General features: G+C 41.1%; 4 protein-coding genes across 4 annotated transcripts; 2 read left to right on the top strand and 2 right to left on the bottom strand.

Annotated features, from left to right (window-relative positions):
- The first annotated feature begins 3,876 nt into the window (after positions 1-3,876).
- On the top strand, positions 3,877-9,578 carry LOC117753967 (delta-type opioid receptor-like). The gene is made up of 4 exons (XM_034572554.1): positions 3,877-4,070; positions 4,261-4,528; positions 6,464-6,816; positions 7,185-9,578. The coding sequence occupies exons 2-4, from the start codon at positions 4,281-4,283 to the stop codon at positions 7,712-7,714; spliced, it is 1,131 nt and encodes a 376-aa protein (XP_034428445.1). The 5' UTR covers positions 3,877-4,070; positions 4,261-4,280; the 3' UTR covers positions 7,715-9,578.
- Positions 9,579-10,763: 1,185 nt separating this feature from the next.
- Positions 10,764-14,129, top strand: chmp5b (charged multivesicular body protein 5b). Its single transcript, XM_034572556.1, has 8 exons — positions 10,764-10,909; positions 11,499-11,603; positions 12,303-12,349; positions 12,498-12,591; positions 12,680-12,751; positions 12,865-12,973; positions 13,563-13,678; positions 13,768-14,129. Exons 1-8 carry the CDS (start codon positions 10,841-10,843, stop codon positions 13,816-13,818), a joined length of 663 nt encoding a protein of 220 aa, XP_034428447.1. The 5' UTR covers positions 10,764-10,840; the 3' UTR covers positions 13,819-14,129.
- A 44-nt stretch (positions 14,130-14,173) lies between these two features.
- fastkd3 (FAST kinase domains 3) lies at positions 14,174-17,556 on the bottom strand. Its single transcript, XM_034572553.1, has 7 exons — positions 17,447-17,556; positions 15,687-17,137; positions 15,506-15,591; positions 14,972-15,146; positions 14,815-14,884; positions 14,600-14,714; positions 14,174-14,436 (listed from the first exon to the last, which is right to left on the bottom strand). Exons 2-7 carry the CDS (start codon positions 17,101-17,103, stop codon positions 14,338-14,340), a joined length of 1,962 nt encoding a protein of 653 aa, XP_034428444.1. The 5' UTR covers positions 17,104-17,137; positions 17,447-17,556; the 3' UTR covers positions 14,174-14,337.
- A 1,609-nt stretch (positions 17,557-19,165) lies between these two features.
- myl12.1 (myosin, light chain 12, genome duplicate 1) lies at positions 19,166-22,843 on the bottom strand. Its single transcript, XM_034572529.1, has 4 exons — positions 22,691-22,843; positions 20,386-20,585; positions 20,033-20,194; positions 19,166-19,735 (listed from the first exon to the last, which is right to left on the bottom strand). Exons 2-4 carry the CDS (start codon positions 20,567-20,569, stop codon positions 19,563-19,565), a joined length of 519 nt encoding a protein of 172 aa, XP_034428420.1. The 5' UTR covers positions 20,570-20,585; positions 22,691-22,843; the 3' UTR covers positions 19,166-19,562.
- Positions 22,844-25,254: the final 2,411 nt, after the last annotated feature.

Raw genomic sequence — 25,254 nt, 5'->3', positions numbered from 1 at the left:
TTTCTGGTGAAGTAGTTGTTTTGTTGCCACACCAATTGATTTTGTTGATTTTCAAGCTAACTCTTTGATTTAATCTTGATTCAAAAGTAGGAGGGGGCAGCAAATTTATGTTCATGACGTTTGGTTTGGTTTGGAGATAATCTATATAATTGATGATGATGATGGTGATGACGACGATGACGACGACGACGATGATGATGATGATATATGATTACAGTTCCAATCTAACAGGAACGTGGATGTCCCTGAAGGTGGCACTGTAGGAAATGTCAGGAGATCTTTCGAGTCCATATGGTGCATCCTCTGGAAAGTCTGAACCAAAGTGGTGGATGGATTGGCGGATTGTGAATAAACATTTTAAACCTCCGACAATTGCTGTAGAACCAGACCTTTGTTTTAATCCACTGTAGATCCCCCGCTGTAATCCTCTGTCCACAGATGTGGATCTCCTCTGTGTCATAAGAGATTCAAACAAATCCGGTTCAAGCTGAGCTGGCAAACGTCCCGCCGATGCTTCCTGGAGTGAAACCATTAAATCAGCATCACCTCCAGGACTCTGCTACCGGCCGTGACCCCGTGACCCGACACCGAGGAGGAGCAGGCCTTGATCAGGATGAATATGAAAAGATTATTATCAACCACGTTTATCCTTTAACAAGCATCACAGCTTTGACTTATTTATTTTAACCCAATTACCAGAACGTGGTGTGAAGGCACATTGATCCTCTCCTGGTTAGTTGATGACTAATGTGCATCACCGACGATGACATTCACAGTTTAGTTTGCAGCTTTGGTGACGACGTGTGGGCGGCGGTGGAATATCTTTCACAGCGTTGTCTTTATTCAGAGCCCGGAGAGGACAGATGGACGACATCACGTGTTTGTGATGTGAGGGAATCTTGGATCTAACTTAAGCTTTTGGAATTATGTAAGGGCAGTGACGACTCGCTCAGTTTTCCTTTTGGTCACAAAGGATTTCCGAGTAAGTCTGTTCAAAACCCCAAAAAAGACACTGAAATACAACTTAAAACCTGACTGTTTTTAAAGATGGACGACATGACGGCTCCCTGAAAGTGAAGCCAAAATATTGCAATCGCCCCCTGGTGGCTGGCTGCAGTATAGGTCATGAACCTCCTCCATGTCATTAGAAGGAAATCAAACTAAAAAGTCAGAGTACACATCAAATAAAATGTTTTTTCATGTAGCTCTTATCACACTGATGTTTGTTCAAGTGTTTCACTGAAAAGTTTGGTTTTAATTAGTTGATTGATGCATGATTGCTGATACTGACTCCTGATTGGTCGAGCCTCTGTATCAGAGTATTGACTTGTGGAGTCACAAAAAGAAGATGAATAAGAAAATAAATCTTTGAATACTTTTCCATCTCTTTAACTCAAATAACTTTAAGGGCTCGAAGTCATTGACCTGAAAACCACCCAGAGAAAATCCTGACTACAAAGACACATAATGAAAGCAGATACTGAGCCGGATCATTACTTGGATTGAGTCAGCAGCTAAACTGTTTAAATTATTTCCTTGCTGCTGTAATGGCTCTTGACTTTTCATTGGTTTTTCCTCCTTATATTTCCCATAATTACCGACTCACAGATCTGCGGCTGCTCCTGAGCCCTGAGGACAATTTAATATCCTCCGACGTCAGCAGCTCTGGATACTTCACCGACCGACGTCATGCTGAGTATAACTCACATCATGATAATATTCGGAAAAAGCATCAGCCTAATGCATCGAATGTAAATGTGTACGTTTTCATATGATCCACGAGTAAGAGCAGCCTGAATGTTAGGTATAGCTGAATAATACGATATATGGTGTAATGCATATATCTAATTGTATTCCTTTATATAGATTTTCCTTTTTATGACCTTAAGCAGTTTTCTACAACAGTAAAATATATGATTCTTCCCTTCAACACAAACTGAGCTTGTATGTTTCTTTTGAAGGTGATAAAATACAGAAAAGATCTTTTTTTTTATGTCACAAAACATTATTAAATACTATATGTTATATGTGCTGTTGTGTTACATGTTATTTACTAACTCTGCTATAAAGAGGTTATGTTTTGACCCATGTCTGAGCAGGATTACACAAAAAGCGCTGATTTGTACAAAACGTGCTGGAGGGATGAGAAATGGGCCGAAGAAGAACCCATTGAAATTTGAGGTTAGTTCTGAATCATTACCTCTGCTGAGGAGTTCATGCCTCCATTACTGTTGGTAATTCTATTAATTCATCCATTGAATTTGTCGTTGTCTCTTATCTTTGTACTGTTAGTTATCATTTCACTTTTTATAATTTCTACTTCTTGTGTGCATCTGCCTCAAGTTATTGCATAATTCATATTTGTTTTGTCAGACACACATTTTGTGCACCTCTGTCATCTAACACACTTCACCAGCTTTCATCAGACTTTGTTTAATAATGGCGTGTGATGCTGGTCTTGCAAAATAAAGGAGAGCTTTACATCAGGCTTCTGGGTTCATACAGCACGTCGCAGTGTGCTATTAAAAATCTCTGCACTTATTAGAGTAGAAATAAACTCTTGCACTGCATGTGGCTCCTCGGATCTTGACAGGTCAGGACAATTTGCATTTTTCGCTCTTGAATTCCTTTTTAAAAAGCAACAATACAACCTACATTTGCTCTTAAAAATCTGTCAAATTGAATCGTCATTAGTAAAGCAGCAGAAGCCTGAGATCCATGACTTCAATGTTCCAGCGTTTACTTAAAAAAAAAAAAAGACTTAAATAGTGAAATTGTGGTGTGAAGGTTTGAATCCCATCTGTGTTGGAGCGTGGTCATACATCATCTCCCTCTCCCGTCCCTGAACTGTTCTCTGTCCACTAAAGCAGAAATGTCCTGAAATGTGCAGCGCTGAGAGTGGTTATGACCCTTAACTGCGACCACCCAGGGCTGAATGTCTCCAGATTCATGTCACACCTCCCTCCAACCCTCTGTCCATCATTTATTTTTAATATGGAGTAAATTGGGATGTCCACAAATGAGGGATGTCTCGGTCAATGATGCTCAACACTTGTTACTCCGCTGTGACGTAAGACTGTGGGAAGCCCAGTGTCTGCCTGCAGGTGACTGTCATCGCTCTGTCGTCTCATATTTTGGGTGAAGCTTGACAGTCGTGTACACGTGCATGTGCATGTGCATGTGCATGTGCGTGTGTGTGTGTGTGTGTAGTGTTACCTCTTTGGGGCCTTTTCCAGCATAAACACTAAACCTTGTGCAGGAGCAGGGGAGCTAATGGGGACCAAAGCCTGTTCGAGACTAAATATAATTTCTGAGGTCCTGGTTTAGGTTCAGGGATGTGAATCGTGGTTAGGTTAAGTTTTGGCATGAATCATGTGTCATAGTTAAGGTAAGGGGTTAAGGTTAGGCTGTCCACAATGAATGGAAGTCAATGCAAAGGATAACTGCGTATATCTGTGTGTATGATGCCGGTATTACTCATGTTGTGGGGACCTATATGTTTATGTTTATGTTAAGGTTATGGGTAAGTGTTTTCGGTTAGGTTTAGGTTAGGTTTAGGTTAGGTTAGTGTAGGTCTCTAGGAAATCAATGCAATGTCCTATGAAGTGATTCAAAGTGCTGTTTGAGGGTTATGACTTGGCTTTAGGGTTAGGGTTAGAATTAGGTTTAGGATAGGGTTAGGTTAAGGTTTAGGTTAGGTTTAGGGTTAGGCATTGAGTTGTGATGGTTACGGTTAGGGTAAGGGGCCAGGGAATGCGTTATGTGTCCTCCCAACTATGACAAGACAAGTGTGTGTGGTGTGTGTGTGTGTGTGTGGGTGCATGCGTGCGTTTCTATCCTGATTGCGCGCCCCCACCTCCTCTCCATCAGTGCGAGTGCACGAGTGTCCGCAAAGCTGTTGGCTGCTCCTCTCCAGGCGCGCAGAGCCGTCCACAAACTTTGATGAGCTGTTACCTTCAGCAGGACAACACAAACAACCCGGGCTGAATATTAACTCCGGGGATACATTATTAAATATTACATATTGTGGTTAATTTAACGGGAGCGTGCGCTGATTCCTGTGGATAAAGGTGAGTAACCTGCGAGCTTCACATCACAGTGATATGTGATTTTATTCCAGATTTATTCCGGACTGTGTTTTGCATCATCCACAAAGTGTCTCCTGCTGCAAAGTGAAGTTTGTGCCTCGTCTTTCTCCATTTTCACGATCACACATATTTTACGCATCTGGTTTTTACGCACGTCTCCTACTTTACGCAGCCGGACAAACAGGTGCGACGATGGAAAACACCCCGGTTGAAATTTTCAAAGAAGACAGTAAGTGCCTGTCCACGCTGCTGGAGGACTGTCCGCTCAATTCCTCCACCGCCTGGGTGTCCGGGTCCTCAGAGAGCCGCAACGTGAGCCACGACGATGGCTGGGAGTCGGAGAGCATGTCCCCCATCATCCCCATCATCACCGCGGTCTACTCCGTAGTGTTTGTGGTCGGCTTGCTGGGCAACTGCCTCGTCATGTATGTCATCATTAGGTAAGGTCTGATTTAAATGACTATAACACATATTCCTGAGAGAGAAATAAAAAATATGAATCTTGCAGTTATTTCAACTGATGTGGCAGCTATGAGACTAATTATAAGGAACAATATCTCTGTTGGCACATGCAGATAAGTCGAATTTATATGTAGGTGATAAAAAACAGAAGTCCAGGTGTTTTATTGTTTATGCAGAAGCCACTGGCCCCAGTCCATGGGCGGTCTGGTTTGTGTCAGAGTTCTTTTAGTGCCTGTATTTTGTTCTTGAACGCTCTCCAGAGACAAGTCCTACACAGAAAAAAAAGATATTGCTCATATGTCCACTTATGCTGCGAGTTTATTAGAAGAATAAGTATGTAAAGTGAATTTAAATGACTGTCCACAGAATCTAAAGTTGAAAAATCTTTTTATCTATAAGTCACAAAACTGGGCTTCAAATTAATGCTCCCATTTCTCACCCAGCATTAAATGTGTGAAACACTGCAATATATATAGAATTGATTTCTGCCTCCTCCAGTGCCTGAAACCTTCAGAGTGGCCCATTTTATGAATCTAATAACCCTCAAGACCCCGAGGTATAATAACAATATACAATAAATCAGCCCCATAGTGTGGTGACCATGATATTAATTATAGTTGAAACCAGCAGCGCTTTATCAAGCTGATAGTCGGCCTGCACCTCATTGGGGGGATATTTATGGCGTATGAGAGCCACAAATCTCCTCTGATGTAATGTGAAAAGCAGCAGTGCCATCCAGAATGCCGCGGTCCATGGACAACAATTACCTCAGATCAGACTGATGGCGTCGCCTCTCGGCAGAAGCTGATGCTATCACAACGGTTTTAGAAAATAACGATAATATTTTACTGTTCGGTTGCTCAGTTAACTGAAGGAGGAAGAGGTTTATGTTGACTTAGTGTAAACAAATTACTCTCAGCCAAAGTCAACATAGGCCATGTAAACACTGAACCTCAAGCCATTAGTAGAAGTAATGTAAGTGCACGTTGTAGGTCTTTAAAACTGCTCTAATGGATATTTTGTATTGACAATGAATCGAAACACAATGGGTGTCAAAGAGAGTTCCTCAGCTCCCCAGAGCGTTTTAGGATCTCTCAGCTCATTGTTTCGGTTTGAGGACGCACAAACATTACCCCCATTAGCCTTCCACACTTTCTTCCAGCTGAAAATCTCTGATAAACCAATTGTACATTAAATCCAACCCTGAACCAATCTGCAGAGATGGTGGAGACCAAAACAGAGCATTGATACAAGACTATATCTGCCAGTGAATGAACAATAATGTTCATTCACAGGCACATCTTGTTGCCATTGGACTGAGACTATTTTTTTAAGCTAATGGGCTGTAGCTTCGTATTTAATGTTCAAACAAATGAATGCATATTTCCAGAAATGTCAATTTATACTTTATACTTTTAAAAATTTGGATGCAAGAATGACAATCATGGGTTTATCATTGTTTTTTATTCTGATCCAGTTTACATGTGTTTACTATAAACAAAAAATGCATCACTTTCTGTGAGCCATGACTGTTTAATGTGGTAGACCCACTTCAAATGAGGATATTTTAATTCTAAAGGGTTAATCTCAGTGTTATAGGTGCTCAATAAAACTTTAAATTAAACTTAGTAAAAGTCATCACACGGAGCTTTAATGCTGTGACAATTTAATGAGGTGAAAACGAATTGATTAAACATTGGACTCCAATCAGCAGCCAATATACATAACAATGAAGCGTGAGTCTGACAAATAACATTACTGATTCAAGGAAGCCGTGTGGACTAATGATGAATGTTTAATTCATAATGAGCGAGGTCCACCACAGAGTCAGGAAGCCTGGATGGATGTTTGGCTCTGGTCACCTCTCTCTCCTCACTAATTAAGGACAACCTGGTGTTGTGCATGTTGAGCAGGTACACGAAGATGAAGACAGCCACCAACATATACATCTTCAACCTGGCCCTCGCCGACGCCCTCGTCACCACCACCATGCCCTTCCAGAGCACCGACTACCTGCTGAACACCTGGCCCTTCGGCGAGGTCGTGTGCAAGGTCTTCATCTCCATCGACTACTACAACATGTTCATCAGCATCTTCACCCTCACCATGATGAGCGTGGATCGCTACGTGGCCGTGTGCCACCCGGTAAAAGCCCTGGACTTCCGCACTCCGATCAAAGCCAAGATGATCAACGTGTGCATCTGGCTCCTGTCGTCGGCCGCGGGGATTCCGGCATTTATTCTGGGTGGCACCCAAACAAACAGCGGTGAGGAAGTGCTTTCACCATCCACCCGATAAAGCCTCGAGGTTTCTTTCTGTATTCTCTGGACATCCAATTCAAGCATGTGTTAATAGTAGTAGTTTAAAAGCAGAAATATATTCTATCTCGTCCATCCATCAGTTTCCCATTAGCCACACATCACGCGTCGCCCTTCCTGAATATAGATGGTGTTAGACGGATAGTTGTTTCGAGCAAAATGTTCCCTGTAGATTAGTTCCTCTGTTACCAGCTTGTTAACTTGATAATAGAAAGGCACAGAGTGGAATTTTATTTATGATGAAGCACAAGTGCACTTCATCACTTAGTTCTCATTTTCCTCCTCCCTCCCTCCCCCTCTCCTTCTCCTCCTGCAGACATAACTGAGTGTGCCTTACAGTTCCCCGAGCCGTACGTGTACTGGGACACTCTGATGAAGGTCTGCGTGTTTGTCTTCGCCTTCGTCGTGCCTGTGCTCATTATCACCGTGTGCTACTCCCTGATGGTGCTGAGGCTGAAGAGCGTCCGAATGTTGTCCGGCTCGCGCGAGAAGGATCGCAACCTGCGCCGGATCACCAGACTGGTGGTGGTGGTGGTGGCCGTGTTCGTGGTCTGCTGGACGCCCATTCACATCTTCATCCTGATCAAGGCGCTCGTCAGCGTGCCGGAAACCACCGCCATCATGGCCGCCTACTTCTTCTGCGTGGCTCTGGGCTACACCAACAGCAGCCTCAACCCTGTGCTCTATGCCTTCCTGGACGAGAACTTCAAGAGGTGTTTCAAAGACTTCTGCCTGTCGGCCAAACTGAAAGGGGAGAGGGTGTCTGGGGGCAAAAAGGCCCCGAGCACAGTGCGGGAGGCCTCCGTTCCCCGGGAGAACCAAGGCGGGACTAGTAAACCGACATGACTAGCAGTGGAACTGTCTTCAATTTCCCACATCGGAAAAGAAGACTCACACGACCTGGGCTTAACCCACATCACGTCAGCAATGTAGAATCCATGACTCTATTGCAAAGGTTGACTGGATTTATTTTTATCACCCGAAGTTTAATCCGTGCCAACGTCGGTGATTTCGTTTCAGAGCTCAAATGAAAGTTTCAAATCATACATTGTATATAATCTTTTCCATCAATCCACATAGAATCAAAAACACAAACCGGCTCTGCATGAAAACAATCTCATCGTCCTCCTCTGCTCTGACTTCAGCCTCTCGAAGCAATTTACTTCCTCGTGGAAGATTGTGTGTATTTATTATCTAAACGTTCAGGTGGATTTAAAGTGGGGGAGGGTTTGTTTATGTTGGAAAAGAAAACCTGATGGGATTGAAACTTTTTTCTTTCTTAAGATTAATATTATGATTTATTGAACTACAATGATAAACTTTATAAATGATTAAATCTTCAACTAGTTACATTTATTGGTTCAAGTCTAAGATGGTCAATTGAATAACTTTTTTCTTTTGATTGGACGAAGAAGACATTTCTTAAGGCATCGTTTTGGGCCGAGGGAAATGATAACAGGCGTTTTCACTATTTTTCGCCCCCAAAAAGTTGCATGTCCCAAACATACTGCATAAGAGGTCAGAAGAATATAATTTGATATATATAAATTATTTTAGTTGCATTTTCTTCACACCTCTCTCCTCCTCCTGTCATTTCCGCCTATATTTTTTTTCTATGACCAAATGTGCCTTTGATAGTCCAGGATAAGATGTTTGTAGCAGCGGGAAATGATTTCAGGGATGATTACTGAAGAGTACATGTATAATATTTTCAGATCTGTGCCAAAAGCTTCTGAAGTCATTGAGATGGGAAAAAAAAATTGTTAGCAGGTGAATCCTGGACTTGAATGTGCATTTAAAATTTGACAGAGGGCTCTCTATCAGCTTTGACTCTGGAGTTGTGTCCAGATGGATAAGTTGTTAAATTATATATATATATATATTTCAATCACGTGTGCTGTGTATGGCTTTTACCATGATACACATAGTCCTATTGAAATGCTCATGCTTTTACTGTAGAGACATATTCAATGAGTGCAATCTGAAAACATGAATATCTGTTTACCATGTTGAATCAGTTTATTCTGTCCAATGTACAGCATTATAATTATGTATATGATTATTTTGTATAGAGGAGAAAAGAAAATCTTTGCACAAACATCATTGAGATAAACTGTATTTGTAGCATGTCAGTAACCATTGCTATGATAGTAAATGCAACATCAGCTGCCTATATGCTCAATGGACTGTGCTGTTATTTTTGAATGTATTTGCAAATAGACTATGTATTATACAAACATGATATTTAATCATGGGATGAACTCATCTCTCTCATTAGAAAGAAAGACGACAATATTTAAGAAATTAATTTACACAAACACTTTCAGTTTCTCTTGTGCTGCTAAAACCAGAGCTTGAGATAAAAACCTTTTTCAAATAGTTAATTAATCTTTCGCCACAAGGTGTCCGCTGGCATAAAAATGAATAAAGCACAGTAGACCAGGGCGTCATTATAATTTTTCTTTTCTGTGTGTTTTACTGGTTCATCCTGGGACTGTACATTGGCTTCGTCTGCTGTCGGCCGAGCAGGAGATATATTGTTCAAAAACATCTTGTCTGTGAAGAGCTCAATATTAAAGACAGTTAAACAAATCCACATCGATTCTCTTCTCTCGCTGTGACACAATCAACTGGTTGACAGTTGGAATCTGTCGTGTGGCAGCAGTGATATTCACCTTTCGCCTCATTCTCTCTACCATTTGATATGTGATTAAAATAAAAACAACTTTGTAAATCGGACTGGCTAATTTGAAGAAGAGCGTTTTTTGTTTTCAATACATTTCCAGCATGGAGATGAGTTTTAATGAAGAGTCTTTGGTTTTAGTGTGAGTTCCTCTGCAGGTTTAGATTTGATTTTATACTCTATGACAGCAGCTCCCTCCAGAGGACAGTAAAAGACATAACTATAGATGTGGTCCAATTAAAAAAAGAAAAACAGTGATTGATAGTTTCATACACACAACTTGTCGTGTGCAGAAGCTTCAGATTCTTTATTAGCCGATTACATGATTCCCTATAGGGAGTTTTTGATCCCCTGTGAACTGGACATATATCAGAAGTTTAATCCATAGAGTGAAATCGATTGGTCAGCTCAATTTGTACCAGTTTAGTACTTTCATTTTTATTCCTAGTCGAGTGAATGTTTTTTATTGTCTAGTTTTCCATTTCCTTTAATTAGATTTGATTTTCAATGGTATGGCATCTTTTGTATCAAATGTAATTTAAAATGTGCAAATGACATATGCAACTTTAGTATTATCTCAGGCAGGAAAAAACTAATATCACTAATTAAATACACCTGAACAGCCACAAATAGAGCAACGAATAACAAGGTATAGTTCTCAGTATGATAAATGTATGCAAGTATTACATAGGTGGTGATTAAGCTTTTCAGTGACAACAGAAATGATAAAAAGAGTCTGTAATCCAGCGTATAGGAACTCGTCATCATCGTTAAATATTATATTGAGCTTTAATGGATCAACCTTTTCCTACATTCTTCTTAACCTCCTGCTCGCTGCACCCTGGTCACCTCCTGCTCACCCAGGGTAGTATTTTGATCTGTTTTTATAACTTGTCTAAGGAAATCACACCAAACAACTATATGAAGTCAATAACTAAAAAAGAAGGCCCATTATCAATACTTTTACAAAGTACAGGGCCCTGGTACCAGCACGTGAGGTGAGGAAATTAATAGAAATACAAACAGAAACAGCAAAACTACACAGACAAAAAACAAAAACTTGAAGCTGAAGCAGATAAACAAGTTTTGAAAAATAAAAAAATCCATCAAATCTGAACACAGTAAACGGAGCGCTGAAGGAGGGCGGGGCCGAGCGAGAAATTAACACGTGACTCCTGTGACGTCACGCAGAAGGCTCTTCCGGGTGTTTTCCCCCCTCCTCAGTCGGACGGTGACGGTGACAGCGAGCGCCGCAGTTTTTCTACTTCTGAAGCCTCAACTCCGCCGACATGAACCGTATCTTCGGCCGAGGAACCCCGAAGGCGCCACCGCCGAACCTCTCCGACTGCATCGGAAGCGTGAGTGTCGTGTTTCCGACGGGTTTTAACCGCTGTCTCGAGCAAAGTAAACAAAAGATGGAGCCCTGCTGCTAGCTGCTAGCTAACTGCTAGCCGTGTTTATGAGCAGGAACCAGGCCAGGGCTCGTCTTGTTGTTCCTCCCTTTTCTCAAAATAACCGAGTTTAATATCTTACGAATTGATAAATACAAACAATAGCTCGATTGTGTAAAGTAGGACGTTTCCCTTTTACACTTTGTATATCAGCTGATGTTTCCATAAAACAATGTGTATCTGTTCAGGTTAGGAATCCGCGTCATGCAACTGAGCAGGAATTTGAGTCATTTGACAGCCACACAGCTGAGACTGTTTTATTCTCTGTGAGGTGGCTCACACACTTCAACCAGTTATACAGGTTACCAGTCACAGCTATTGTCAGCTGTCTGGAGTTTACTGGGGAGGAAGAAACCTGTGACAGGTTGTATTTAATGGTGATCAATTAGCTTTCACACCAGCCCACAGAAATAGCAAAGTCATCTCTTTATGGAGTCTGATGGTAACAGTCACCTCACACAAAGCTGATGCCTGATGTTCTGTTTTCTACTTTCAGGTTGATTCTCGGGCGGACTCCGTCGAGAAGAAGATCGCCAAACTAGATGCTGAACTTGTCAAGTACAAGGATCAGATGAAAAAGATGAGGGACGGACCCTCGAAGGTGAGAGTTCATGTGGGAATGTTACTTCCTGGTACAGATTACGATACATGGACTTTGTGTATTGTCAATTACTGAGTACTTATCCGATGCCTGTGAATTTAATAAAACATAACATAAAACACAGTTTAACACATGTATGCTTCTATCACTGTATGGAAGTGAGGATTGCCATCATTGTTGTACGGCCTTGCTCAGGGTAAACCGTTTGTAAAACAAATACATACAGAGAATAAAGGCCAAAGAACTTATTTAGTTTCAGAGTCATAACTGAAATAAAATAGAATAAGAAAATAATCCAGGAATACACAACAATGAACTTGACAAGTTTGTTGGTTATCTCTCATTCTGAAAGGCTGTGTTTGAAATGTGTGCGTTTAATTGACTAGCGGTTATTGAAATTAAAAAAGTAGGAAGACCGTGAGTTCTCATCTTTTCTTTTATTCTGTTAAATTAACAGGTTTTGTCATTATTATGACACCCTTCAGTCAGACCTCTGAAATGTTAAATACTGTCGAAAACATCTCCTCAAAGAAAAGTAAATCTGTGAAGGTGACATCTTCTGTTTTTTTTGTGCTAGGCAAACATTTAGGCTGTTTTTTTAAAAAAGTGCTGATAAACATACTCTTGTATCTAGTTCATGTTTATTTTGTTTGGTATTAACATGTTTACTAAGTGCTTTCATTCATTTTCCTCTATTAGAACATGGTCAAGCAAAAGGCATTGAGAGTTCTGAAGCAGAAGAGGATGTAAGTACTTTTACTTTGAGAGACCTCCGGGTTTTTATTATTGACCATATAAAATGCATTTTAATCTTCAATACTTCTATTACCAAATCCAGTCATGTTCCTTATTCCAGCTCTCGTCAAGGCCTAACTTTATCTGTGTGTCCTCCAGGTATGAGGGTCAGAAAGATAACCTGATGCAGCAGTCGTTCAATATGGAACAAACAAACTACACTATATCGACGCTTAAAGACACTAAAACCACAGTAAGAGACATTATATTTTAATCCAGAAAACTAAATGTGTTGAAAAGTAATGAGTTTAATTTCTGCTAACATCTGTTTTTCTTTGTAGGTCGATGCCATGAAACTCGGCCTCAAAGACATGAAGAAAGCTTACAAGAAAGTGAACATCGATCAGATTGAGGTAATTGATTTGGACTTAAATTTGTTAAACTTTCCTCACAGTAAAAGTATTTGATTGTTTTCACAGAGAATGTGAATGAAAGAGAATCATGACCTCTGTTATTTTGTATACAGGACGTCCAAGATCAGCTGGAGGACATGATGGAGGACGCCAATGACATCCAGGAGGCACTGGGCAGAAGCTATGGCACACCCGACATCGATGAAGACGACTTGGAAGCAGGTCAGGAAAAACTATTTTTCTTCATCGTTATAACTATAGTATTGAGTCCAAAGCTGCAGTGGTGCTAACAAATTTAGCTTTGTTATATTTGCATTGTTTATAAGGTGTATAAGGAGTTCATAGATACTGCTGTCCTCTGCTAATGTTGAATAATAGTCTTTTTTCACTCATTAACAGATTTTATTGAAAACTATGAAAGTGGTTTGGCTAATATATAGATAGATATAGATTATAGGACATATTTGTTTCGGGATTTTATTTTTATGATAGACGAAAGTCGAGAAACTATTGTCTCTTGACCAATCAAAAGGCTGCCGGGTCAGGCATCAATGAATATGCAAGTCTTTAAAGAATATTAGTTTCACTCAGACTGAACTGGCAAGTACTGTTCAGTCTGAAAGAGTGGCAAAGAGGAAGTGATTTCCAGTAGTGTAGGAAACGTTGGCCTCCCCCTCTGACATTACGTGGCTTTGTTAGAGGCCGTGCAGGACTATACAATGGTTTTGCATTATGCAGATGTGGGTTATCATGATATCATGGCTGAGTGATGGACGTTTTGTGATGGTACCTTACGCTGCTGTGTCCACAGAGCTGGATGCTTTGGGAGACGAGCTCCTGATGGACGAGGACAGCTCCTACCTGGACGACGCCGCGACAGCTCCTTCCATCCCAGAGGGTATGCCTGGCGACAAGTCGACCAACCGGGTACGTCACAGCTTTAGGATTTTTCAGTTTCACATCATCTACATTACTCATTGGCTTGATTAATGAATATTCTTTTCCCTTTCTGACAGGATGGTATTCTGGTGGACGAGTTTGGCCTTCCTCAGATTCCTGCTACATAAAGAAGTTATCGCTGCACTCATGCTGGTTTTATATGTATCATAGCCTTTTTTTGTATTTATCCAAATGACACTCCCAGCCTTTAGAGGGAAGCCTTGAAAATCAAAGCATCTACTGTACAAGGAATGATGGAAAATTACATCAAATCAGGTTTCTTGAATAAAAGTGGATTATTAATTACTAGTGAGCTTCTTTCATATGTATCTAAGGTGATTGGTGGAACTGGGATTCTCTCTCTCTCTCTTCTCTCTTTGTACAGTCTCTGCAGCTTGTGTTTACCAAGAACCAAATAAATTATATTTTTCAATCCATACTTCACTTGGTGTGATGCATTCGAGTCATTCAAAAGTCAATATGTACTCAAAGTAAATTTATTAAAAAGATAAATATGTGGATGCGCAGAATCAATAACTTAAACACCTTCATTTGACAACTTATTAGCAAAAATAAATATTGATTTATTTTAATAAGAAAAAACAAAAATTCCTGATGTCACATCTGCAGCAAAGTCATTTGTGTCATCACCAGCTCAGCCTGTACGTGTGAGGGAAGATCTTCTGGTGCAGGTACTCAACCACGCTGGTCATGCTTTGGAGTTTCTCAAATTCATGGTAAGGAATCTAGAAAAAAGATATAGCAGGTTCACATTTAACTGATACATTTTTGAGCCACTTAGCATTGTAAAAATACACGGATCTAACATTTGGGCGGATAGAGATGTGGCAGAACTCTCCCTGAGGAAAACAAACAGATGACTCTAAAACGTGAATGTGAGGGTCTAACCTGAACAACTTCATATCCCAGAAGCCTCAGGTGTCGCTGCTTGATGGCCTCTTTTCCCAGCAGGTGCCTCGTGTTTGTAGTGAATCTCTTTGGTCCATCAATACAAAGAGCTACCCTGCAATCACACGTCAGCTCTAAAAGATCAACTCCAGAACTCTCACATCTAATACATGAAAAATCTTGCAATCGTGCATAGTGACCATAACACAATTTACCTTTTGTACACATCGTCAGTTTGACTGGCAGTCAGCACATATCCCTCCTCATCAAGTTTAATCTCCACGTCTACAAGAACGGAACAAACGTTAAGTTATTTGTAAATAAAACTCTGGGAACCATTGAGAAGATTAACAGCTGTTTTGTGTCTGTTACCGAGTGTGTAGCAGTACGGCGTGAGAACTTTGGATCCAAAGTATGCACGAGCCCCGAGCAACTCGATCAGTCCAGTTTTCACAGAGTTGTACAGATGTGCATCCACCGGCGTCTCCAGGGAGCGCCCAGACATGAGGAAAGACTTAACACGGAACTTTGGAAGCAGCTTGGGACCCTGAAGAATAAATGCATACATTCATTCACATGAGAATGAGATATCAGATCTTAACGTCTATTTATGACACAACCAAGAGAAAAGGAGACAGTGGGGTTCTTATGTCTGAGAAAACTTTACTTGATTAGTGGTACCTCTGCCTCTCAAATTGAAAATAAATCATTATGGGCTTATAGATGTTTACATTACAAGCAAAGACACATATTTCTTGTCTTGCTGTCTGTTGGTTTTTATCACAGGTAACTTGGAATGCACTGAACCTCACGTATTGACTGCGTGTTAAGCCAGAGGGTTTGTTTAAAGGCTTCTGCTCATCCATTGGTCACATTTAACCCTTCGCATAGTCTAAAATACTTTACCTGATAGAAAGGACACTCCAGCTTCACGGTCATGTAGAGCTGAGTCAACTGTGCCAGGACGATCCGATCCATCCCTGTGCCTTGCTCTGAGGCACAGAAATAAACACAAACATACATGTCAACAATGTTTTTAATCTCTTATCGTGCATTAATCTGTCAGCTGCCTGTTGAGGTGTTTTACCTTGTAACTGCTGCAGGAAGTAACTGCTGAAGACCTTGGAGACAAAATTAACAGGGAACCTCTCCACCAGGACGCAGGCGTGGAGCAGGTTGAGCAGTGTTCGAGGTTGGAAGTGTGAAAAGCGCGTGTGCAGGATGGTTTCAACCTTCCTGAACACCTCGCCTGCGTTTGGCGGGAGGTATCCCAGCTTCCCGAAAGCCATGATCTGCGTGGCCACCTGGCTGGTGCTGTAGTCGTCTGCTCGGTACACAAAGCTCTCCGCGATGGCGTCGAACACAGTTGGGGAGAGGATGTTCCTCCGGCTAAAGAACTGCATCACCTTGGTAATGGTCTCTGGGTGGGAGGCGAATGCCATGGTGGGGATATACTTCTCCATCGCCTCCACAAAATAATGATCGCTGTGACCAAAGTATATTAGCGCCCCGACCACAAGGGTGAGCTCCTCATCAGTGAAGTGAGGTACATGCCGCACAGCCTGTTTACACAGATTGATAACCAGAGGCATGGCCTGGGTCTGGTTCAAGGTCACAAGAGCACTGAGCAGCCCGCTGACAGAGGTAGGGTCCATACGGGAGGTGAGTCTCAGAGCAGGCGTGTGCATGGCATTCAACAGGTCTCTGTATTTTCCATCTTCACCCACACCACCCTGCAGAAGCCTGTAAACTGCAGTGAGGTCTGATAGGCTCCACTGGGCAGGCTCCTGCTTCTGGATGTCCTCCATCACCTGCTCCAGCATCACACAGCCAGGTCCCTCCACGGCGAGCATTGCCTGGCCTAAGGTACACAGCTCACCTACACTCATCTTCCCCCTGTCGAGCCGCTCCTGGCTCTCAGACACCAGCCGCACCATCAGAGTGCTCCAGGGATCCAGGAAGAGGCGAGTGCAGGCCAGGAGAGCTGATACCAGCCCGGCATCCGTCAGCCGCCCGGAGTCCTGCTCCAGCTGGAAGCACAGGGCCCTGATGGTGTCCTTCTCCAGCACGGCAGGGTCCTTCAGTGACTTTCCCCCCTGCTCCAGGTCGGCCACTCGATGAAGCGCTGCAGCAGCCATGGTGTCAGACAGGATCTCCACCGAGCGCAGCAGTCTGAGGACCTGCCGGGAGGAGGAGCAGCCGTCCAGACGCTGCTGGAAAGCCTGCTCCTCTGCAGAGGTGGGTCGGTGCAGCTGGGTCAGACGGAGCAGGGGGATGTCTGCATCCTTGTGGAGTCCTACAGAGCTGCTGGCGACAAAGGACGGCTCCCTGATGATGGTGGTGAGGCCCCTGGTCCCACAGCCCGGCTTGAGTTCCCTGCTACCCGGGCCGGCTGCACATGAGGGCCGACCCGCACTGCTGGTGCTCAGGAGCCGGGTGGAGGGGCAGACGGAGGGGAAACGTTGAATCCCGAGCCGGCCGAGCAGAGGAAGTCTCCGGATCATCTTGAGACCCTGGTCCAGGACCCCTCAGGACCAGCTGATTCAGAAACAACAACAAACACGTTCATAACTACAACAACACGTTTACACAACCTGGTTAGAAAACAGTACATCAGTAAATCAGAGAATAGAACCAGCAGCAATGACAGAACTCAGCCTCCTCCTCCTGTTAACTAACCAACCTTGAAGGATGCTGTTAGCTAACGCTAGCCTTAGCCGCTAGCGCCCTGGCTAGCACAGGAGAGTCGCACTTTTCCCGGTTATTAGCGCTTTTTATGACTGAAACTTGAGCTTCGTGTGATAAACAGAATAAAAAATGACAACATGGAGTCAGTAAAGTTCATACCTGGTCCTGTCCAGCAGCGGGAACGTGTCAGAGAACCGGCGGCAGAGAAGAAGTCAAACTAGCGTGGTTCCGTAAGGAGCGAGAGGCGTTCAGGGGCATGTCGGTAGTTTGTATACCGTAAGTACACTAAATCAAACCTCGTGTAAAATCTTTTTTTTATAAATCAAAAACAAATGTGGATATCAACAGAAAAATCGCTTCTAGAGAGACAGACACTGTTTAACCTTCACTGCAGTAGGATGAATGCTTGATTCATGCAATCTTTAGCTACAAAACATACTTTCAAGTCATGTCATATATTCCAACAGCACCTGAAGGCATCACCCCCTGTTTTCCTTTAGCCTGTAAAGAGAGTTCAAGTGAGGAGAGTGTTCAATAAAAAGATGATGTCATGTAATGATTGTTTTACTTGTTTTCTATTTATTTAATCTTTGAAATAGAGGGTAAGTGTATTTACAACTTGAAAAATGCCTATTTCAATGCATTGTTGGCTTATTTAATCCAGTTCTGATTTTACAGACTAATAATTGTACAATGTTTTATTTCATTCTTTTGCTCTTTTCCAACATTTCCATTCTTGTATTTGCTCTTAATTGTTTATTTATGTTTGCCTTCAGTTCTGTATTTTTTAACTTGTAAAGCACCTTGTAACTGTATTTGAAATGTGCTATATAAATAAAGTTTATTATTATTGCTGTATTATTGTTTTGACCCCTGTCCTTTGATTTGTATGTTTGCTTTATTTTATGATTACTTAAAAACTACTGACTGGATTATTACAAAACATGACGGAAGGATGTGGTATGGGTCAGAGAAAAACCATTACATTTTAATGCAGATCCAGTATAACTTCCCTTTGCATTATGAGAAAGGGAGTTTTGTTTTCTGATTTCCCAGGGGGAAAATGTATGGATCTTGATGGGGGAAAAAATCTGATATGTTTAGGGGACTAATATTCATGTATGTATGTCTGTAATTTGATGCAACGCCAAATACAAATCTGAATCTAGTGCTCTTAAATGTGGCTCCATAAGAGGAATGTTGGGCCGGCTGTTTGATGAACACTTTGGCTTATTTTCATGCCAGTTTCCTGCAGTGTACTTATTATAGCTACTTGTTAACAGCTCCTGTATCGGCTAACATGATAATGCATGACTATATACTAAAACACTTGTGTTGTCATATGAGAAAACATTTCTATTATGAACCGAAAAAGCCAGAGACATGTACTCTGTGAAATTAGACTTTGTTGTTGATCAGAGTAAAACATGAGCTCAGGAACTTCTGTTGAATCAACTGTAGCCTGATGCAATCATCAACCAGGAGAATTTCATTGTGCTTGTCTAATCGACAGCTGTGTCCTCAAACATCTGCTTTGAAAAATATGTTTTGCTACACCAGGCCACTTCCTGTACGACATAACTGAGTCACCACCAAATAGAGCAAATCCTAACATAGGGGCACTTTCCTTTTCTCTCTAAGAGGTTCATTTTAAATATGCCACACCAATACACTGTTTTCTGTGCAAGTCGTATCCATTTCAAGCCAGAATTTTCCCTTTCAGAGAAGGAATTCAGCTGACGCTCGTCTGCACACGCTCAATGAATTCTGTGGAGGAGGGAGAGTTGACTTGTCAGGACTTGACAAGCTCCTGAAGAAGTGGGACTGAGCATTTAAGTTCATTAGCCCCAGGAAAAATAAAGACAGAGTAATGCAACACGTATTTCAGTTGTCGTTTATGGAAGGGAAACAGTCAGCAGAGTATAACTTGATAGAGGGCTTTATTTAAAAAGTTTATATTATAAAATGTAAAAATTCAGCTATACCCGATCACATGAATTGCAAAGACTTATCCCCCAAAGAGCTTCCAAAGAGCTGCCACTTCACATCTTTAAATGACAGAAGAAAAACGCTTTAGACAAATGTTAGAATATTTTCTTCTAATTAGAGACGTGTAAATTTGGCAGTACTCGAAGTTCACTACAAAGAGAGTGGATAGTTATTGCTTTGGTTTGGTTGAAAGGGTTCTATACTGGAGAGTTGAGCCATGCAGCACGGTCATCTAGCTGATGGAAAGAGGCGAAGAGGGTGAGGAGGTCAATGCGGGGGTGGCTCTTCAATCGTCCTTATCCTTGGCACCATGCTTTAGGATGCGTGTGAACTCCACGTAGTTGAAGTTGTTTTTCTTGTCAATGGGGGCCTCCCTGAAGAGCTCGTCCACCTCCTCGTCTGTAAACCGGTCACCCATTGTTGTCAGCAGCTCTCTGAGGTATTCATCCTGGATGAAACCTGACGAGGGAGAACAGAGAGAACAGATAAGACTGAGAAGGAAATCACCAGAATCTTCTCCTAGAGAGATTACCTTTGTTGACCATGATTTAATTACACCTCATTTGTATTGATACAGCTGGATTGTTTTAGGCAAGTAGTCTGCATTACACCTTTCAAAACACACCTCAAATTAAAAAAACAAGTAGGTGTGCTACTTTCCTTTTTAAATTTTCTATCATCTATATATTAGCATACGCCACTTGGACACCACAGGCTACACACATGGGAGAAAAGAATAAATGTATATATATTTACCTGTTCCCTCTTCATCGAAGCAGGCGAATGCATTTCTGATCACATCCTCGGGGTCTGTGCCATTGAGCTTCTCTCCAAACATGGTGAGGAACATGGTGAAGTTAATGGGTCCGGGAGCTTCATTCATCATGGCCTCCAGGTACTCATCAGTTGGATTTTTTCCTGTAAAAAGGTAAAGTGCACTCAAATGAGTGGTGAGCCTTTACAAATGCAGCGCTGGTTCTACATTAACAGCTGATGAAAAACTAAATCAGTATGCTTCAAGAACTACTTTTCTAACAGCTCACAGCTTCACACCGACATGTTTGATCTTGTTTTTATTCTTGAGGTTCTGAAAGACTCCCCCCACTCACCCAGCGAGGCCAGCATGTCGTGCAGGTCCTCTTTGTCGACAAACCCGTCACGGTTCTGGTCGATCATGTTGAAGGCCTCCTTGAACTCCTGGATCTGAGACTGGTCAAACATGGCGAAGACATTGGAAGTGGCGCGCTGAGGGCGCTTCTTGGTGGTCTTTCCCTTTGCTCTTTTGCTCGACATGTTGACGGTTTTGTGTCTGTAAAAAAACACATGATTAGATATCCTGTTACAGACAACTAGGGACATACTCCTTAAAGAAGACCAACAAAAACCTAATAGCAGTGTCAATGAGAGTCCTGAAGACAACAGCTGTAGCTGGGACTTTAACAAAGGCGGTTCTTTTCTTTTGAGTTCTTGAGCAGGTTTGTTGTGTGGAATGTGTGCGCATGTCTGTCTGTGGAAAGATTTTAAACACTGTGATGATGGCTGTTGTCCAACCCATGAATACCAAGCAGTCATGTTTTATTAACTCCAGAGTAATCATGGGTCAAATAACATCAAGTTGAGGGATGTTGCAGCTGGTGTGAGTCTATCACAACATTAATTCCCCTAAATGATGATTGAGCCTCATTTTGAGAGGAATTAGTGGCTCATAAAGGTTTATGACGGAAAATAATCAGTCAACAAATTGACTATAAGTATTTTAGATTCGTTCTTTTGCTCACCAAATTTTAGTTGCCAAAGCAGAAGAAAAATGCCAATTATTCTACTGTTCTTTGTTCAATGTGAGAGTAAAATATTTCTATACACTTAAATAAAAGTTACAATCAAAGAAAACAACTCTGAGTTGCAGCCCTATTTTGTCTCCATGACTTTAACATATTTCACATAATATGAGCCTGTCCCCATGAGACAGAAGTTGACAGTACACGTGCCAGGCAGGGAGACGATCTGGTCTAAACTAAAGTGGATCATGCTGTTACTCAAAATAATATTTCGTCAGCCGTGCCCACAACTCGGTGGCAGTCATTTAATTCTCTGGGAGTGATTCCCCTGTGTGGTGTCCCTCTCTCTGAGCTATAAATGGGAATGTTTCTCATCTTTCTAGGTTGATCAGCTCGCTGGCTTCACAGAGGGCGAGAAAATTACCTCACAGAGGGCAGGAAAGTTAGTGATGTGAGGACACATGTCCTTATCAGGCAATGTCTTGAATGTAGACTTTTAACTGTCCAACAGTCACAAATTTATGTTGACAGACACGTATGTTTTAGCTACACAGCGCTGATGGAAAATGGACTCCACCATCTTGGATAGCAGGGATTACGCAGAGCCGGGTCATGTGTTAATGCAATGATAGTATCTGAGACGTTGATAAGTATATTCAGTGATACAAATCTGAATTTGGGATTAAACACTGTTTTAACTACACTCATATTTTAAGACTCATTTTACAATGAAAACAGAGCAGCAAATACTTTTGCTTTGACATGAAAATGACTAAGAACTGACATCTTCAACAGATTATTGTTGAATACTTTGGTGTCTTCTGATCATTAGATAAGGATAAACAACAGGACTATATCTCTAAGATCTTTGAAGCTATAAAGGCTCTTTAGTTCATGCTATTTTATTGCTAACAGTAGAAAGTGTATAATTAAAACTGCATTACTCAAAATGAAAAGGGTTTGGACTTTGAACAGGAAAAAATATTTATAATGATAAATGATGCCAATAACTATAACTTGGCAGATGATCATTGTTTTTTGAATTCAGTTTTAAGAAGAAAAAAAACTAAATACTCGAGTAGCATTTTAAACACTATTGATAATCGATTAATCGAGGACACAAATTGTAATTCACTACTTTACTTATATTTACTGTGATTATTATTACTTGTGGACTTTGCTAACAGTTCAAGTCAATAATCAGCTTTTACCAAAACAAATCGATCTCCATGTTGAAATGTTTGAAGAAATAACTTTAGCACGATACTTTATAAAGTACGTACACAGTCCTGGTGGTTCGCGGCCTGGTTGACGCTTCCTGACACAGTTCGTGTTCAAACCGCAGCTCATTAAAAAGCAACACGGTTTAAATTTACTCAAAAGCAAAAAAATCCAACTTTAGAAGTCTACAACATAACAGCTGATTTGAAATAACTACGCTAGCTTCCGAGGTGTTAGCCGCGCAGCTAACAGTTAGCCGTGTTTTCAACGCTACCAAGCGAACCCTCAAAATGGCAAGAGAGCATCTAATCCACGTGAAGAGCTTTAATACCGCAGATATATATTAGAGGAGTATTAATAACTCGGCTAACTGTTGTGTAAAGACACGGGAACACAGATAAAAACACGGTCTTACCTGACTACGAGGAGAAATGTCAGTTAGCCCGGTGCTGCTCAGTCTTCTCAACCACCGCCCTTCACTTCCTCATCCTCCTGTTGGCTTCCGCACAGAGCACCAGGCCGGACCAAAGCAGGAGAATAGGGGGGTTCAACAAACACGAAACCCTTATTACTTGTTTTAAAAGCACTTCACTCCTCACTACTATCTTACTTTCACTATGAAAGATTCTCTACTACATTATGTTTGAAGAAACGTGTCTTAATATCTCAGTATTAGCAGTAATAAAACACACAGTGCAGACGTTAACTCCCCCGCGGGAGTAAATGTAACGTCCTCAAACGCTCCCTTGACATTCCTGGATTTGTCCTTTTAAGGAGAGAAAGAACACATCCTGCTTCGTATGTGCAATTAAAGGAAAGGGAACAGTTTAAATAATGGGAATGAACTGGAGTTACCATCAATAAAACAATATATTTATCATTTTATTGTTAGTATTGACCCATTTTATTTTGTTGTAAAGATGCAAATAATCACAATCTCTCTAATAAATGTGCATAGGGATACTATTAGAATATTGGCATGATATATACAAGAAAAATAGTACTAATGGGTTTTTTCTTATTATTTAACAAATACATGTGCAAAAGGTGACATCAGAATTTGGTTTGGATCTGATACAAGCTATTATGAGGACCAGCATCACTGATATCAATACCAATATCAATAACTCTTAATATTGTTAAAGATAGTGCTAACATATAAGAGTAGGGAAATATAAATGTTGTTTGTGCCCATTAATCTGCATCCGTATTCCTGACCTAAAAGTGATAAATGATGACAACCCTCACGTACTGAAAGCAAAACAATAAGTTCAAAATGTTGATAGGATGGGTAATAATAGACACTGATGGCCCAGCGTGGGTCAGACAACAGTTGTCGTCCAGGTCATTACTGTGAAGAGAGGCTTACTGCTGCAGGGCTTCAACAGTAAGATGTGGAACCGTTGACTCACAGGTTAAAACAAGCCACATCTGTCTTTCTGTCCAGCGACCGTATCAATTTCAGCGTCGATAACAAAATTGTTGAACATAAGCCACGAGCCATTTATAGTTAAACAAACAGATTAGGTCAAAAGCTGCATAGTCCAAAAACATCATGACTGGTGTTTCTGAGCGATACAATAGAAGTTGACTGTTTGAAAAAAAGACTTTGGAACTAAACATTGTTATTGATATTTTTCTGGTCTCTCAAAGGCCCAAATTAAATCCATTTCCTAACATAGTGTTGTTTTTAACAGACAAAATAAAAGATCCTTTTTGAAAAACAAACACAAGTCAGGAACATTAACCATTTCTGCTTTACCTCTTTGCATGTACGTAACACAGAATTATATGGGTGAAAAAAGACTACCCCTGTTAATAATTTTTTTTAAATTGTCCACCAAATTGCACACAATCATAAACATGAGAGAACTTTATATGACAGATTATAAAAGATAAAGGTCCATGAATTAGTCCCTGAAAAAACAATGCAAATATTGAAAAATGCTGCTATGTTAAATAGTGTTTAGTGGAAATCAGTTAAATCGTTTTTGTGTAATCCTGCTGAAAAATAAACCAACAAACAAATAAAGGGGAAAACTGAACCTCCTCTGCAGAGGTAAACATCATTTGATATTGTAGTGCTGCTTTAAACCACTAGAGGGTGCTAGTTTTATTGGAAACCTTTCATTTCCTCAGTGTTACAGAGACTTTTCTTGAGCTAATGAATAGATTGTCTCTCCTGTGTGTCCTCAGTGAATTTCTTTATGTCTACAGTTGTTCACTTAAATGTTCATACAGCAACTGTGTAAGGAAATTATTCAAAACAAGACTTAAAATAGTCCAAATAAATCCCTGGAGGCGGCCACACAGTTGGAATTTTCTGGACAGCTGAACTCAGACACATAAGTGGGACCATGAACAAGATTCATTTCATGGACTTGGAGAAGATTTGGAGGGAACCAAACCACTTGTGTATACATGTGGGATTGGACAGAATATTAGAAAAACCTCTTATGCAGTGTATTACGATCCCATTACCATCTATTTAATATACCTTTTTGTCCAAGCGTCAACAAAACTGATCGTTATAGTCCGTTACAGTTGCAGGGTTCATTAGATTGAACTGATGCATTTGCTGTTATAAAACAATAACTGAGTATAGGTGATGATATTCCCCTATTAAGCTGCAGACATTTTTATAGCGCTACCGCTAAAATAGATTTATACTCCTCAAATACCCTGGGATACAAGTGGATAAGGTCATTAGGTGTCCGTGTTATCACATTACAGCGAAGATATTTGGGCTACCTCAGGTTTTCTTATGAACTGCAGAGTTTCATGGAAGAGACTCTTCTATACGAGCTGTGATTGGCAGCTGTTCAGTTATTTGGGCTCAAAATCAGATCAGCACAAAGCCCAAGATGTTTGTAATAAAAGCTACAGAGGCCGTGTGGGATTCTTTGACACTCAGTCATTAATCCTGTTGGTTACTCTACCTTTGTGCCAGACAGGGTACTAAGATATGAATGTATTTAA

This window comes from Hippoglossus hippoglossus, chromosome 20 (genome assembly GCF_009819705.1).
Source record: "Hippoglossus hippoglossus isolate fHipHip1 chromosome 20, fHipHip1.pri, whole genome shotgun sequence".
In the NCBI taxonomy this organism is placed as follows: domain Eukaryota; kingdom Metazoa; phylum Chordata; class Actinopteri; order Pleuronectiformes; family Pleuronectidae; genus Hippoglossus; species Hippoglossus hippoglossus.
Note: the sequence above shows the minus strand (reverse complement) of the source record. Positions and strands in the feature narration are given on the sequence as shown.